The sequence below is a fragment of the Amblyomma maculatum genome, chromosome 7 (assembly GCF_055883805.1).
Source record: "Amblyomma maculatum isolate TAMU_Amacu chromosome 7, ASM5588380v1, whole genome shotgun sequence".
Taxonomy (NCBI): Eukaryota; Metazoa; Arthropoda; class Arachnida; order Ixodida; family Ixodidae; genus Amblyomma; species Amblyomma maculatum.
In genome coordinates, this window is record NC_139350.1 from 126,555,049 (window position 1) to 126,571,244 (window position 16,196).

Genomic DNA, 16,196 nt, shown 5'->3' on the forward strand with positions numbered 1-16,196 from the left:
ATCCACCTCCAATCACCAGATGTTGTGGCTTGTAGATTCAGATCCCACCGCTGGTCACCAGTTGTCGTGACGCTGGGGCTACGTCGACCCGGCCTTCACTTGGTAGCGTGCAGAGACTCGGGGTTGAAGAAGGACTGAATCTTCGTAGTTGGTAAAATATATACAAGCAGGTTTAATGGCACTTTGAGAAAACTTATTTACAATATTTACACGAAAAAGAAGGGTACATCAGCAAAATGGCAAGCGTTAAGAGTTCATAGCGAGAAGCGACTGGATGAGCCGTTTACCCAGGGCCCAGAGCGACATTTCGTGCTCTGCAGCGTCCTTAAAAACCCCCTATGTCCAGCCCCTCTCTGAAGATGCTGACCAACCAAATCCAGGGCACGCCCCTCAGGTATCGGCATCCAATCGAACACATCACTGCACTGATGGTCTGAAGCACTGACTGGTCCGGCATTCATTCGTTGGGCGTGATCACTTGTTGGCGGGAAAAGCTTGGGAACGGCGAGGAGAGGAGGTACATTTCTATTCTTCAGCAAAGAAACCACAGGCTGGTTCTGGGGGTTTTACTTCTCAGAAACCCGAGTGCACGTGACGCCGCATAGGGCTCCCAACATGGTCCCTTTTCGACAATTGCAAATCTTTCCTGCATTCCCGGGAAATCACTTAATGGCCGTATGAGTCATGCTCTTCTCTTGTCCTGCACGTCAGCGGACATGTCACTCTGTCGTCTCCTTTGGATAGGAGGCATTCATCACTGGAGGATAGCACTTCTCGACTGGAAGGGTGAACAAAAGAAAGCACTTCCTGCTATTTCCCGCAGGGGGACGTTTCTTTGTGTTTTTCCAGACGTTCTCTTGACAGGGCCAATTTGGCATTTGCAGGTTGTCCACAAAGCAAAACATGCTTACAAAACAGGATTCCTGGAAACAGGCTCACTTAGAGCCAATGGACCATCACCACATATTCACAAAACTTTTCCATGCCCACAGGCGAACAATAGAGCGCGCAAATGCGGATGCTTGGTCGTAACAGTAGTCGCTTACCGTTAGTGACCACACGCTCATATGCTGCCGCCACATGAGAGGTTTCCTTAGTTGTACGGTGATAACCGAGGCGGAACGAGCGGGGCTAAAGCTATCGGCAGCCGCTGAGTTTCCTTTTTCCTCCAGTGCAACCCCCAAATTATTTGCAGCGCAGAAGCGACAAGAGTGGCACTTTCGAACGTGCACAAGCTGATATGGTTTCATTTACGTTCGGCTACAAATGTCTGCGAAAATGAGCCTAAAAGTAAATGGTGAAAAGTTAATTGTGTAATATTGCTTAACCACCCTGCTAGTTAACATCGCTTAGTAGTACTCTCTTGCACGGGACCACCGAAGATGCAGTTCCTAAGACAGCTGCCTTCGAACACAAAAACCTTAATTTGAAACTTTACTGGCAGCCTTTGGCGCAAGAGCTTGTAGATTACAAGGAGGAGTACAAGGCAGATGGCCAATCTAAGCTTTTGCGAACGACACTGTACACCCGAATCTGAAAAACACTCGCTCTCTGTTCCCGAAGCGTTTAGGAAGGTTTTTTGCTGGTAGCAAAATCTAATGTGGCCCCACTGATTAGTAATAGTCATGAGGCATGTGCTGAGCCAACCGACTGGAGCCCAGGTGAACATCGCCGCGTCTGTAAAAAGAATTTGGCTTCCAGGATGATATAGGCAGTTTGAAACCTGGTGTGGATAGGTGGCGAATGAAAAATAGTGACATTCTGAGACAAATCATGATGCGGTACCGATGAAATAATAAGAGATATGTGCAGATGGGCCAAAGAGCAAATTATGTGAGACACTATATCAACTTTCCACGTCAAACCATAAATGTGTTACGGGAATTCTCCCCTGGTGGAGCTGATATCCGTCGCCTGAATCAAATTGAAATAACTTGATAGGTTCCGAAGGGAATTCATAAGAAGGTTATCCTTCCATAGGGATGCAAGAATCTGGATTTTAATGTTTTTCAACAGAATACCACCTTGTAAGGAATTGCTGGTGAAATAACCTATTGGAGGATATTATCCAATTTGAAACATTTTAAACAGGCTACGCTCATCAGTAGAGAGACAAAAAGTCACTAGCAGCGCGAAGTGAATGTTCTTGAACGCTCTACGCAAACGCCGCGCGAACTTCCTTCGCGTTGCGCTGACTTCACGAAAATGTGCGCTGATTTCGTGACAGACAGTCAGAACAAGGTTCTGAGCACTGGCTTAGTACATGAACTAGGAAACGTTTGTTGTCTGATTTCGAGAACGCTTGCAGGTTTAGCCTCACAGTGGTGTTTGTGCTGTGCTATGTGTACCGATATAATTTTTTTTTTTGTCAAGGAGCCTGTCATTATACACATATGTGACAAGAATTATATCTTGCAAGTATTTATATTTCTGCAATGGCCGCTCGAACACTACGTAATAGCATACGAAATATATGGTTCACTATATTCTCGCACGAAGAATTCTGATGCTTGTATTGACAGTCGATGTGGTCACTAGCACGGTCAAGTGCAAATGTTCAAGACTTATTTCATACGAGGAGTCAACATCAGCTTGCACATTTGCTTTCAGGCTTCTGGGTCCATCAGTGTTTCACAAGGACGACACAGTCCTTTGCCCAGCACCTATGATGCACATCGCCGGTTTCTGGGTTTTCTTAGGCGCCCTCGGCAATGGCTGCAAGCTAATCTTGTTTCATACGGCGGACATTGGCGCGATTCTGGTTGCCATCGAAAAGCACAAGGTAAAAAAATATCGAGTTAACTAACCAGTGAAACTTAATTTTCAAATCGATAACGCCGAAATGATTTTCCCCTGATTCTTTATTGCTTTTGTTTCACAAAAATCACGATGGTAAAAAAGTGTATGGGGAATGGCAAAAAAAGCAATGATATGCTGACATAGTGACCCCAATGGCATCTGTGAAGTCTGTAACGCCCCAAATGCTCAGTAGTGTCCCAGCTCTCACGGCGGCGACCTCGATGATGGTAGCGTGGTCGCTTACCACGTCAAAACTGAAACATACAGCGGTCGGTAAAACTGATGTTTGACTACGTTTTTACACGTGCAATAGAGAAGTCTACGGTTTTTCTGAAACGCGGGTCAAACCAATTTAGGCCATTTTTACGAAGCTTCATAATGGCGGCAAATATGAGAGATGAAGAGCTGCAGTTTATTACGCCGTACGAAAAGCCTCAGTTCGAAATTGCGTCAATCTTTTCTGAGTAATGCAGCGCGTGGCTGTTCCCCATGAGCACTCAGTTAAGAGGATTGTATGTACGTAGAGTGCTGTCATCAAATGCATTTTAATGCGGATTGTGCTAAAGGCCCCTTTCTGGGCAAAATACTGCGTTGTCAGTGCTGGGGGGGGGGGGGGGAAATCACGCGCATGCTTCTGACAAGCGGTAGTTGATAAGTGCATGGCCGGATGCTGATTGGCAGGCGGGTTATGTGACGTCATGCAATCACATGATATGAGAGGAGCTGTAAACTCGAGTTCCTTCTCTGAGGTGGGAGTTTAGGGTGAACTCGAACCTTCCAGGACATTTGGACGATGAGAGAGACAGGGTACTCCTATAGCTACGCAGGCACGTTCGTACGTCTTGGTTAAAGCGGGACTTCAAATATACATTTTGTGGTCCTTCGCATTATTTGGCACCTTGCGACTGTATATGTCAAAAATGTGTTCAAGATAATAGGGAAAGAATTCAAGGGATGAGCTGTGAGGAAAATAATTTGTGCCTGAATGGGAAAATGCTTCCGGAAGAGAAGCATCCAGCGGGAACCTTTAATGCTTTCGTGCCATACCTTTAAAAACGGAGCTTCAGTGTCTCCCCCCATTGTTTAGCAAAACTATACAGACTTGAGCGCATGTTCTTGGATGCTGAGTAGTGTTGCATTGCGAAGTGCATCATTTTCACCTAGCCACTGGAAAGGACAAATAGTTATAGGGTGCAAATGGCTAAACATTAGAAAGCAAAGGATCCGTCACATCTACAGGGAACCTAAAACCTGCCTAATAAAGCTCCTTTCATTTTTGTTTTCACTCTTGCCGTGCTAGAAAACAACTTGTAAATGCGATGTAGTGCACTGCACCGCACTATGTTACGCGCTCATATGTACCGTCGCGTGTTGGGGAAGTATCAACAGATTATCGTATTTTTGTTAGCGAAATGTTGCTGAATAAATACAAGAGAGGAAGTAATTTACTCGTGAAAACGTATTTCATGACGAAATGCACAATTTCATTATGGAATGTGAAATGTAGAGAGGTCGTTAACGAACCTCAGGTGGACTAAATCCTTACGGAGTCCTCCCTTAAGGCGTCGCCGAAAGTTCGCGTGCACTTCGTGGCGTTAAAGCCGACATACCACGCAACTTACTGAAGACAGTTTAAATAAATTGCGAAATTGGAGGCAAGAGATAAACTTTCATGTACCGCCTAAAAAGCTTGTGGCTTAAATAATAGACAGCATGTATAAGCTCGAAATGCATTTTAACAAATCGCAGTGTTTTCCAGTGGGCTCACAGGGAATCCCACACCGGCATTATTGAGATCGTGTGCTTCTGAGTGCATGTGCCCCACCTTCGCCCACCTGCATGTTTGTAGCGTAAACCTACACTACACGGGTCAGAGCAGAGTTTCGCGTGTCTTGGCGGCCCGTTATGCGCATGCGCGAGAGCCGCCAAATTCGAATCGACCAACAAGAAGTCTTATGCCCAATCACCCATGCATTGCTACTAATAAAATAAATGAATAAATCATGTCTTCCACCGGGGAAACCTTGTTTTTCACCTTGGATCCCCAGCACAGCGCTTTACTACTGCGCCATATGCACCCGATCGTGAATGCTCTTCATAATTTTCCTCGCGCACAATGAGAATAACAGCGGTATTCCGCGAGTGACAAATACTGCACCTTCCCTTCCCGTAGACGAATTATAGAACGCCAGTGAAATTTAATGCGTTCATTGAATTGCTGGTTGTGTTCGACAAGGGGCGCGCGATGTACCGTTATGACAAGACGCTTTCCCAGAGCGACCGCGAGAGAGGCCCAGAAGACTGAATCTTCCCAGAGGCCAAAGCCACGTGCGCTGTACGCTGCGTATATCCAGACATAGCAGAGCTGAACTACTGCCAATTTTATTGAGCTGGAAAGCTAGGAAAGCCAGTGCAGGCTTTCGAACTATACAAATTTTTGCATTGGGCTTTTCGAAGTTTGCTCTCTATGTCCCGAACGACGAGAGTATGCTACGCAACGAATGTCGAACTCCAAAATAGGCTTGGAGTTAGCCGTTTGCAGTCATCTACATCCCGCAGAGTTAAAAAACTCTTCATTCACGTTTCGAAGTTCAACGTCTAATCCAGTAATTTTAATGCGCGGAGTTGTTTGTTTAGGTACAGAAACTTTCTGGTGCTATTGCAGGCGAACGAGAGGAATTAGTGATTGATTAGTAGTCCATTAAGACATGCCTTTCTGCTGCAGATTTCGTTCGCAACGGTAAGCAGTCTTCAGCACCAATTGTGGCGTACTTACGCACAGAGCAGTCTTTGGCCTTTGTTAAGGTGGTGAATTAATCAGCAGTATAAATGATGCCGCCTCTGTAACTGCACCCTGTAACCACACCGACATGTACGTGGCTCCATATACGCTACCTCTACAATGCTGTGACCCCTCCACGTGAAGATCAAAGCTTGCAGTTGTTTTGCCCAGCTCACAAAACGCATCAACAGCCCGATTCATATTTGCAGTGTTTTTGCGGGCAAATTGATAATCGCCGAAAGAAATTTAGGAGAAAGATATTATCTCACTATATCAGCAGCCCGGTTCCAAAATTAACATCACTGTTCTTCTTTATTCTCAGCCAACAGCACTTACTTTGTACCCTACTTTTCTCGCAAAACTTGAGGAGCATCCTCTCCTGGAGCGTGTGGACACATCAAGCGTCGGAAAGCTTATGATAGGTGGAAACTCCGCTAACTCATCTGTACTGCAGAGACTATTGGCGAAGCTCGGCTTGAAAGGGCTCTCACAAGGTATGTTCGAACACGTCGTTGTCATTCTCAACCTTATTGTACACTCTAGCTTCAGAAAAATTTGCTTGTTGTTTCACTTGCCAGTATACCTACATAACATGTTACTGTGGCGAAAACGGCGTGCGCTTCGTTGATCGCTGAGTGCGGACGAAAACTCAGCTCCGTCAGCTAGCGGCATGCAATAAACAGTGGCGCACGTCGTACGGCGTGAAAGCAATCATCCCAGAAAGACGCCCTTGGTCTCGAAAGTGCTGCAAGACAGCTGCTTTCGCGCATGCGCAAGAAGCAACCACAGTCGCGAGAGAGGCACTGTTGGCCTTGCAACAATTTTTGTGAAAGGAACGTGGCTTGTCTGACTCTGTGCGTCGCTCTTACCGAGGAATATCGGGGGTAATATGACTCCCTTACAAAAATGCATGTAGGGTTTCTATAGAAATTCGAAAGCGTTGTGTCAATACACGCTGTTGAAAGTCTGTCGATAATCGGCAACATCCTGGATGATGCAGTGTTGACCTCTTGTTGAGCGCTTATGAAATAGTGGCCCATGTGTTTCTTAAGAGCGCTTTTGGAATTCGCGCAACTGAAATTCTGTTGATTTCAGGCTCAAATGCTTCAGAAACTCTGCAAGTGACGCTTTTTGATTTTCTGCTACCTTTCCACTCCTGAACAACAGAAAATAGTACACGACCATCGGTTTGCCAGGAGCAGACACGGGGTGATTTTCATTAATGCAAAAGTAGTACAGTACATCTCTTAGCTGCGATAAGTCACCACATTCTATGTTCTGCCCGACCAGTCAACAATCCTGTCTGATCAGTGCTGGTTAATGATAAGCATAGTGAGGCATAAAAGAACAAAACAGATCTTGATCTTTTAAGCCCCATTATACTTACTCACTCATTAACCTACACTAAACTGACTAAATTGTTGATTGGTCGAGCAGAACATAGAATGTGTTGACTGACCGCAGCAAGGATATGTGCTGTGCTACTTTTGCATTAATGTAAACCACCTCGTGCCTGCTCCGGGCTAACCGTTGATCACGCAGCATTTTCTGTTAATCCGCAGCGGAAAGGGAACACAGAATAAAAAATGCGCGTTAATGAGAAAGAAAAAATATGCATCTTTGGTGAACCCATAACATGAGCTGGGTTGTTTATTTGCTTTATTTCAATTCATGTGCAAGGTATGACGCCAGGCTGTTCTTTGAGTAAAACGCTGATACGTCCGGGAACTCCTCGCATGTGATGCTGAAATAAACAATATAAATCGTAATTAAGTTGCGGTATATACTAACCTAAAAATAGAGCAAAGGCATTTGTGCGCTGCTCCACGTCATAGCTCAAGAAATGTCTTGTCTAAAATGAGTTCTCACTGTCTTTCACTGCTTAGACGGCATCGACCGCCGCCTCCACAGCTCGGCAGCACTACCACATCGTTCATTTTTCCCTAATAAACAATATATGCTGCCGTCAAAGATCCCATTGTGAATATAAATAGCAAAGCGCAGGTCACAAGCAATACTACCCAGAAAACTTGAAGCAAAATTACCAACTATAGGCCCTAAAATGAGTGGAAACAAAAACAAACACTGCAAAAATGGCGGAGCTGCACAGATTCAATAATCCACAATGTGTGACAGAGGCATATTATGATCTCGATAATGTGTCCGTCTCAGCGCGAGTAGCGTATCGAAAGAGTACAGCACTGTGCCGAACAATCCGTCAAAAACGGTCACCGGTTAAAAAAAAGAAAGAAAATGTCGCCATTCCAGCTGGCGTTCCATCGGCCCCAGCGTCCGCGTAGAGACAAGCCTCGTTCTCTCTCTCTCTCCCCCTCCTTTTTTTTTCCGACGAGGCTGGTTTGTCTGCTAGAAATATTTACATGCGGGCTTCACCTTGTAGCACACACTGTACAAGACTGGCACAAACACGAATAGGAAAAAGTAAAACACTCACCAAAGTGCAGACGCTCCCTCCGCCCGCGCCGGCTTTTCGCCTAGAATCCAAAACGCCTGCGACTGTTGAACTTCTTAAACACGTCCTCCTTGCGTAGAAGCTGCCGCCCAAGAGCGGAGTCCTCCGAAGACTTAAATTCGTACGTTCGCGCTCCAATTTGAACAAAACGATCTTCGTGATAATCACCAGCGAAAAACCTACATACGGTGCTTCGTTCACAGTGCAAGATGCGATCACGGTGGCGGGAAAACGCCAACAGAACTGGCACATCGCCGCACTCAGCGTACCCGCGTCTGCGTGCAAAGAAAACGGGGCGCAGAAGAACAGCTTCGGTGAAAAGGGGAAGACGCCGCCCCCGCTGCGCGGTTCCGGCTATGTTGAAGCCAAGGTCATCTCCGTGAAGACAAACCACGGAGAAGGCAGAGAGCGGGGAGCACCCCTCCCTCCCCCCCTTTTTTTCCCCCCAGCCGACAGGGAGAGACCCCTCTGGACATGCTGGCGCCGTTCGCGGGGCACGGGGGAAGTGGGTACCGACAGGAGCAAGGCGGCGGCCGAATGCTTCTTTGAAAAGAAGAGTCGCCGATAGAAGACGCGTGCAATCCTGTTTTTGTTTTTCTTTTTATTTCATACGCGAATGTTTTTGCTATGCGTGTTAACTCTATAGTATGCGTGGGATCAATCCGTGATTATCAGAACCCATCAATGTTTAAAGTGACTTCATTTTAGCATGGTGTCCACTAAGAAAGAAAGGAAAAGAAAAAAATAACAGTAAAATTCTCCAAAGACATACAGCGGTGGAGGATTCCAATACAGACTGCACCTCATTTTGCGGCAAAAAGCTCCGGGCAAAAATACCTATGCTTTGGCAGAATGTCAGACCCTGAAGCATATATATAGTGAACTTTGGAACTGGTTTAAAAAAGCTCTGTCCTGCCCTACATGGTAGGTTCAATCTAGGATCCTGTTTGTTAGTATGATGACTCACTGAACTTGTTTTATGATAAATATAAAATATGTCCTACCACTAAAGTTACCTTCTGCGACATACAGAAGCTGATCCATTGCGGATTCTGATTGACATTCAACGATGTATTTGCATTATTAGTGGAGGCTTTGCCATCATGAAGTTTTTAGGGCATATTTTCACTGTGTTGCGAAGCTTGAGCTAAGTGTGCACCGTTAATATGTACTTTTATATAACATGAACGAGCACGCAACTGCATGCTGCTCTTATATTTCCCTTTGCAGAATGTGGCCGATAGTTGATTACCAGTGAGACCAAAAATTCATAACGAAATTGTCACATCATGCTCTTATCATTTGTGCCTAAAACTACTTAAAAACATGGGTCAGCATGAACAGTACACGCTAATTGTTCGTGAACGTTGAAAACTGACAACAAAAGCACATAGAAAAAATTGCACAAAAAGTCTATTGGGTAGAACACAATGAAAATTCTGTTGGCCCTGTAAAGATTGCATTCAGCTGGGGTTGAATGTCTATCGAAATTCAGTAAATTCAAAAGGCGGTCAATAGTCCAACAATAGAGTTTCAAAACTCATTTTTGTAAGGGCTGGCTAGGTGCGTTCAGTTCAGTTCAGTCGTTCAGTCGTGTCCGACTCTTCATGACCCTATGGACCATGTCACGCCACGCTTTACGGTCTCACTATCTTCCTAACGTCACATAACTTCTTCTGCAGTGCCTCGAGGATGCCATCTAACCATCGCGTTCGCTGCCTACCCCTTCTCCGGCGACCCTCAACCTTTCCCAACATCAAATCTTTCTCCAGCAACTCCTCTCTTCTCATCAGATGACCAAATTAGCTGAACTTTACCTTTAGAATTTGCCCCCCATTGATCAGTCAGGGTTTATGGTCGACAATATCGACTGATTTGATCTTCTGGCAGTCCAAGGAACTCACAAAAGTCTTCGCCAGCACCACAATTGAAACGCGTCAATTCTTCGGCGGTCAGCCTTTTTCATAGTCCAACTCTCGCATCCATACATCACACCTGGAAAGACCATAGCACGAGTTATACGGATCTTGGTTGGAAGACTAATGTCTCTGCTCTTTACTAGGCGGTTAATGCAAACCATTGATCTCTTTCCCAGAAGCAGGTGTCTCCTATTTTCATGGCTGCAGTCTCCTTCCGAGGTAATCTTGGAGCCCAAGAAGAGAAAATCTGTCACAGCTTCCACTTCTTGTCCACTGATGCTCCAGGACTTGATAGGGCAAGACGCCATGATCTTTGTCTTTTTAATGTTCAGTTTAAGCCCAAACTTCTCACTCTCTTCTTGTACGCGCATCAGAAGTTTCTTGAGTTCCACTTCACTTTCTGCAATTAAAGTGGTATCATCCGCATAAATAAGGTTGTTGATACGTCTTCCAGCAATCTTCACTCCAGCTGAAGACTCGTCCAGACCGGCCTTCCTCATGATGCACTCTGCATATAGGTTAAATAGGCAGGGCGACAGTATGCAGCCTTGCCTCACTCCTGTCTCAATCGGAAACCAATCAGTAAGACCATGCCCAGTTCTGACTGTGGCCTCTTGCCCTTTATACAGGTTCCTGAGGAGAAAGATGAGGTGAATTGGAACTCCCATCTCTTGGAGAGCTTGCCACAATCTGCCGTGATCTACGCAGTCAAACGCTTTCGCATAATCAGTAAAGCATAAGTAGATGGGTTTCTGGAACTCTCTTGCTTTTTTCATGATCCTGCGAAGGTTGGCAATGTGGTCTCTAGTTCCTCTGCCCTTGCGAAACCCAGCTTGCACGTCCGGAAGCTCCCGATCCCCATACTGCTGCAGCCTACCTTGGAGGATTTTCAACATCACCTTGCTAGCATGCAAAATAAGCGCGATCGTGCGGTAGTTGGAACAATCTTTGGCACTGCCTTTCTTTGGAATGGGGATGTAAACTGACCTCCTCCAATCCTGTGGCCACTGCAGGGTTGTCCAAATCTTCTGACATAATGTATGCAGAATGTTAACAGCGTCATGGTTGAGGTTTTGAAGCAACTGAGCTGGAATGCCATCAATTTCGCTAGCTTTGTTCTTAGAAACGCTGGCTAAGGCCCTTTCAAATTCACTCTTCAGGATGCCCGGCTCGAGATCAGTAATTACAACCGTCTTATGTTCGGTTTGCACATTCGGGTCCTTCTTGTACAGGTCTTCTGTGTATTCCTGCCACCTCTTCTTTATCTCTGAGGCTTCAGTGAGGTCCTTGCCTCGTTTGTCCTTTATCACGCCAGCTTAGCACAGAAGTTTCCTTTGATATCTTTGATTGTCTTATACAGAGCTCTTGTGTTCCTTAATTGGCTGTTGTCCTCAGCTGCTTGGCACTGTATGTTCAGGAAGGCATTCTTATCTCTCCTTGCTATTTTCTGAAAATCCGCATTGAGAACCTTGTATCTTTCTCTTTCCCCATAACGTTCATGAATTGATTGGTTTCTTCTTTGAACTGTTTGAATGGGGAATACTGATAAACAAAGCTTTCGGGCGAGTTCTGTGCTGCAGACACATTTTAAGTCACATGATAAGGTTTTACTTTGTGCACCTAATCTAGTACTGCCTCTGACTTTGTGTTTGTATTTTTAAAACGTGAAATCTGTCACAGCGGTAAAACTTCGGAAAACGATCCAGGCTGGTGCTTTGAACTTCAAGATCAGAGAAGGTCAAAGCAGGACTTAGTCTATTTCGCTACTGTCAAGCTATCTTTCTAAGCATAGCATATGTCACGTGATCAACCATGAGATTGGATTATTGGTTAATTGTACATGTATTTTGATCAATTACTGGGCCAAATTAATTGATATTTAGTAAATTGAAATTAAAATCTAAATTTTAGCTGCAACATCGAACCGTATACCGTTGGAAAGCTTAGGCCAAGTGTAATAGCACTGTCCTAGTTAGCGATCCGCGATAATCTGCGTTAATTAGTTAATTTCGTATAAAACCAAATTTTGAGCTGTTCCTTGCTGCTTCGAGGCAAGGAACAGGTTAGCCACGGCAGTCTTGATATGATGCTGAAGGAGGAATTAAATAATTTTGAGTACACGGCCACTCACTGACTTCGCGTGTGGTTAAAAGACTGCAGGGTGCACTGGGAGAAGTGGTGGGCCCTATTGCCGACACACTGAAGTTCTGGGGCAAGCATGCTGTGGCCTCATGCGCTATGTAAAAGAGCTTGATTTCATTGAACGCAACAATCAAATAAAAAAATTACAGGGTGCACATAGGTCTTCAACGTGCGGAAATGAGAAAGCATATAACTGCCAATTTATTAACTATCGCTATCCTATCTATCACTATATCTACTAATACCACTATCCTATCACTAATGCTACTGTCACTATTCGCAACGAGCTCTATCACCAAACTATCCGGGCCTATTACTATAATTTACTATTATATATCCCTAACAGTCACCATCATTACCTATCACTATTCATAACAATCACTATTTAATCTGATGCCGTCCCATGACCCATTGATATACTTCAATTTTCATTGAGTTACGTTGTCAGTCATATCTCTATTATCTCATAATATCTGACGAGACAACTATACATCAACTTTTAATTCTTATACTTTCTTGTTTTTTCATAAATGGAGGTGGGAAAAGAGCAAGCCACAGAAATAACTAACTACTATCAGCGCGAGGTTCATGTCTCGGTCGAGAAGGCTTCCTTTACTTCAGGACAGGTCGGTGAGAGAAAATTGATGGAACTGCGTTTGGCCTGTTTTTTTTTTCGAGTTCGTGTAATATTGGCGGCTCAAACTGGCCTTCAGTGAAATGTAGCTAGAACATAGAGCGATGAGCTAATCACTCAGGCTAGCTGAAAAAAAAATCTTGCACACAATTGAAATGAGTAATATGTTACAGTGTTGTTGCTCGCAAAATATTCCCCTATTTTTACATCATAACTATAATCATTATTGATTGTTTAAGTTTTGTAAATACAGAAAATTGATGCAATGATTCCGGCTGATTTGAAATCGATGGGAAAACGTTTCTCGCAGTAAATGAATACGCGGAATCGCGGTTTTAGAGCTCCAGCTTTCAAAGCGAAGGTAACCTGCCAACGCCTAGTAGTCATGGTCAAAGTGAAGCGTGTGTGATCATGTGAACACCTCCTGCACATTGGCCGTATCCCTGATAAAACGAACGCATACTTTTTAACCCACGCGTGCGTCGAAGCATGGCAAGACATATTCAAGAATTGAAAAAAAAAATGCCGTACGACCTAGTGCAGTGCAGAAAGAGTTTTTCAGAGCCAGCATTCATTGCCCCCGAGTAACCGACGCACACTACAAGTACAAGCTGGAAAGGCTAGCACCTCTACAAGCTCGAATTTTGATTTTTAGTGAAGGAGGCCAGGGATCCTAGCATAATCGCGACAAATGCAATCGAGAGACTGTAATTTTCCAGTTACCTCTGACAGCAAAAAGCAGATTATAGCGCCCTATTTCTGACTGTACAGAAGTCGAAGCGTGTTAAATGATGGAGCCTTGGAGCCTTGCAGAATATTCAGCATGCTGCAGAGGACAACCTTATTTTTATACAATGAACATGTTGCCGCCGCAAAAATATCGAGGAGCAAGCAGGAATAAAAAACGCAGCGTCAGGTGACGCGTTATTACGGGCAGTGAGAAAGGCACCTTACGTCGCAAACAACTCTGTTCTTTCTAGAAATAGACGTCTTTCGACTAATCTTGAGAATCCATTGACTCGTGCGCTAGCCGTCACGCTTGCCTTGAGATATCATGAATACCGCATAACCATCTTCAGGCCGCTTGCTGCAGTTGTATGCGCAACAACACGGCATACAGCTTGCACGCTGCAATAAAAGCACAGCGCGCAATATTCGCTTGCCGAGACTAGGAGAAAAAAGGCGCGAAGGAAAAAGAAAACACAAGGAAAACGCCGGACGCGCGTCGGTTTCCAAGGGCAACGGCAGGGAGACCAATCGTTGCTCAAAAAATCGGGCGGAGAGCCGGCTTTCAGCGAAGGGGCGCGCAAGGGGCGAGGAGGAGGCGAGGAGGTAGCGCGGCGGCGGCAAAGTTCAATCGTTGGCGTAACTTTCAAAGTATCAAGGGGTTTTACGCCGTCCAAGCATGTGGCGCCATCTGGCGCTGTCAAGGCAACCTGGGCGTGGCCACCGTGATCGGCTCCCAAACCACAATCTATCGCGGAGCCCTATTTATTCGCTTACATAATTCTTTGTACAAACAACTATCAATAGCGATTAAATTGGGAGGGTTGTTTGGCCAGTACTGGGGTGCTGGAAGAAGTTATTGCAGCAATTTATGATCATGTATGACTGCTGAACAACCCTGTACTAACCCCCCCCCCCCTTATGTAATGTCCCGAACGGGACCTTTAAGGGTTAATAAATGATGATGATGATGATGAACCGGGGGGTTGTTTGGCCGGTACTGAGGTGCTGGTAGAATGCACCAATGCAAGCGAATTGTTTTGTCCACAGTCCCTTTTCTGCTGCTGCCCGGTGCGACGCACCTGGCGTCTGCTAGCTCCGCTGCTGAAAGCGTCGTGCAAATCTTTAAGATATTTTATTATGAGCTGGCCTTCGCAGTAAAACGGCGCGAAAGTCCAGCGCTTATTGCAGCGTTAGCCAGTTCTGAAGTGCCGTCTGCTGCCGCTTTAATGTGAAAGAAGCCATGTCAAGCGACGTCTAGGCCAGGCGGGGAGCGGCGCAGTTCGCGTCCCGGCGCGCCAGTGGTAGGTACCGTTGCCGAAAGCTCTGCACTTGTGCAGGCATGCTGTTTTGGCCCAAGTATAGATCAGTTCAAGTTGTACGAGTCCGGCGTAAAATGAAAATAGTGCAGCATTTGTCAAAAGTTTAGAGCCCAGAGAGTTTGCTTTAAAGCCGTATATTATGACTTCTTGTCAAACGTTTAGAGCCCAGAAGGTTTGGTTTTAAGCCGTATATAATGGCTACTTTATTATTCGTGAAAGGCTTACCTATTGGAGAAAGTAGGACGAACAATCTTCGTCTTCAGGGAGTATGGTAACATCGGAATAGATTACGAGCCACATAGTAAGGCTCTGAAGTAGACCCTCTAGGCTGTAAACCATTGGAGTCCTATCAGCGTGCCCGCGTGCGCGTAAAGTATACTATAAGCTTCAAACTTGAAATACACGCCGACCGCGGAATCAAGGCCACTTGAAGTATTTGTAACATGTACCGATGAATACACTGTGAAAGCCCATCGAGTCAAGCGAGCAAAAGGGCAGAACGTTCAGATGCAGGGCAGGCCGAACTCAAGAGCGTACGGCCCGGTGAGCTGCCCTGTGCCGTCACAGCTCTTTGCTTTCTTGACTCCACGTCAAAGTTTTTTAAGGTCGTCATGTTGTTTGGCCATGAACAAGTTTTCTTCCCAGAGATGCCGTTGTCGATGGGTTTTGAAAAACGGAGAATTTGCCAGGATTGTTTTTAAAAATCAAATAACATATATTCGCCGTAACGTGCGACGTTAGAATTGCTTGGGGAGCATATCTGTATAACCAGGAAAGCAATCGTATTCTTTCCGACGCTTCGAATATTGGTGTCTATACTCATTTAAGAGTGATCGGGTTAAGACACGTTCAGGTTCTTCGGTGGTAGACTGCAGCAGGTAGACGCACCTCAAACAAATACGCAAACAAGATGGTTGCCCTTTATCCTCGAAGAGTATACGCTTTTTTGCACGTCTAAAGACTGTGTCGCTGCTAGAACTAAAATCAGTGCCAACTGACGGGTCAAATAAGGAAATTTACTGCTTAGAGGTTAGGTTCGTATGCAACAGTATAGTTAAAAAAGACCAACTCACTTTACCAGAAAGTAACTCTTCGTTAATCAGTAGCTACAAAGCTGATCAGAAGCGCTCAAAATGTCCATAATTTTTTCCAACCGCACACTTCGTGGTGCTACAACACCTTTGCCCATGAGTTGCATAACGACTAAAAGATTGCATTAAGCGTAGTTATAGGATTCGCGAATTCGTTGTCATAGAAAAAAACTTCCTTCCCATTTAAAATCTCTCAATAATATAATACCGCTAGGGACAAATGGATAAATGTTTGAGAGAAAATCTGGAATATTCGTGGTCACTTTACAGCCGAGTCATTTTTTACCCATGCTAGTAAACTTTCGTAGTTT

At 45.0% G+C, this 16,196-nt stretch overlaps 1 protein-coding gene across 1 annotated transcript in view; it reads left to right on the plus strand.

Annotated features, from left to right (window-relative positions):
• LOC146184687 (uncharacterized) overlaps positions 1-16,196 on the plus strand; it is a 69,451-nt gene that overhangs the window by 42,482 nt on the left and 10,773 nt on the right. The window contains exons 5-6 of the mRNA XM_084608600.1: positions 2,611-2,782; positions 5,904-6,075. Coding sequence (XP_084464726.1) covers positions 2,611-2,782; positions 5,904-6,075 — 344 coding nt within the window. The remainder of the gene's footprint in view (positions 1-2,610; positions 2,783-5,903; positions 6,076-16,196) is intronic.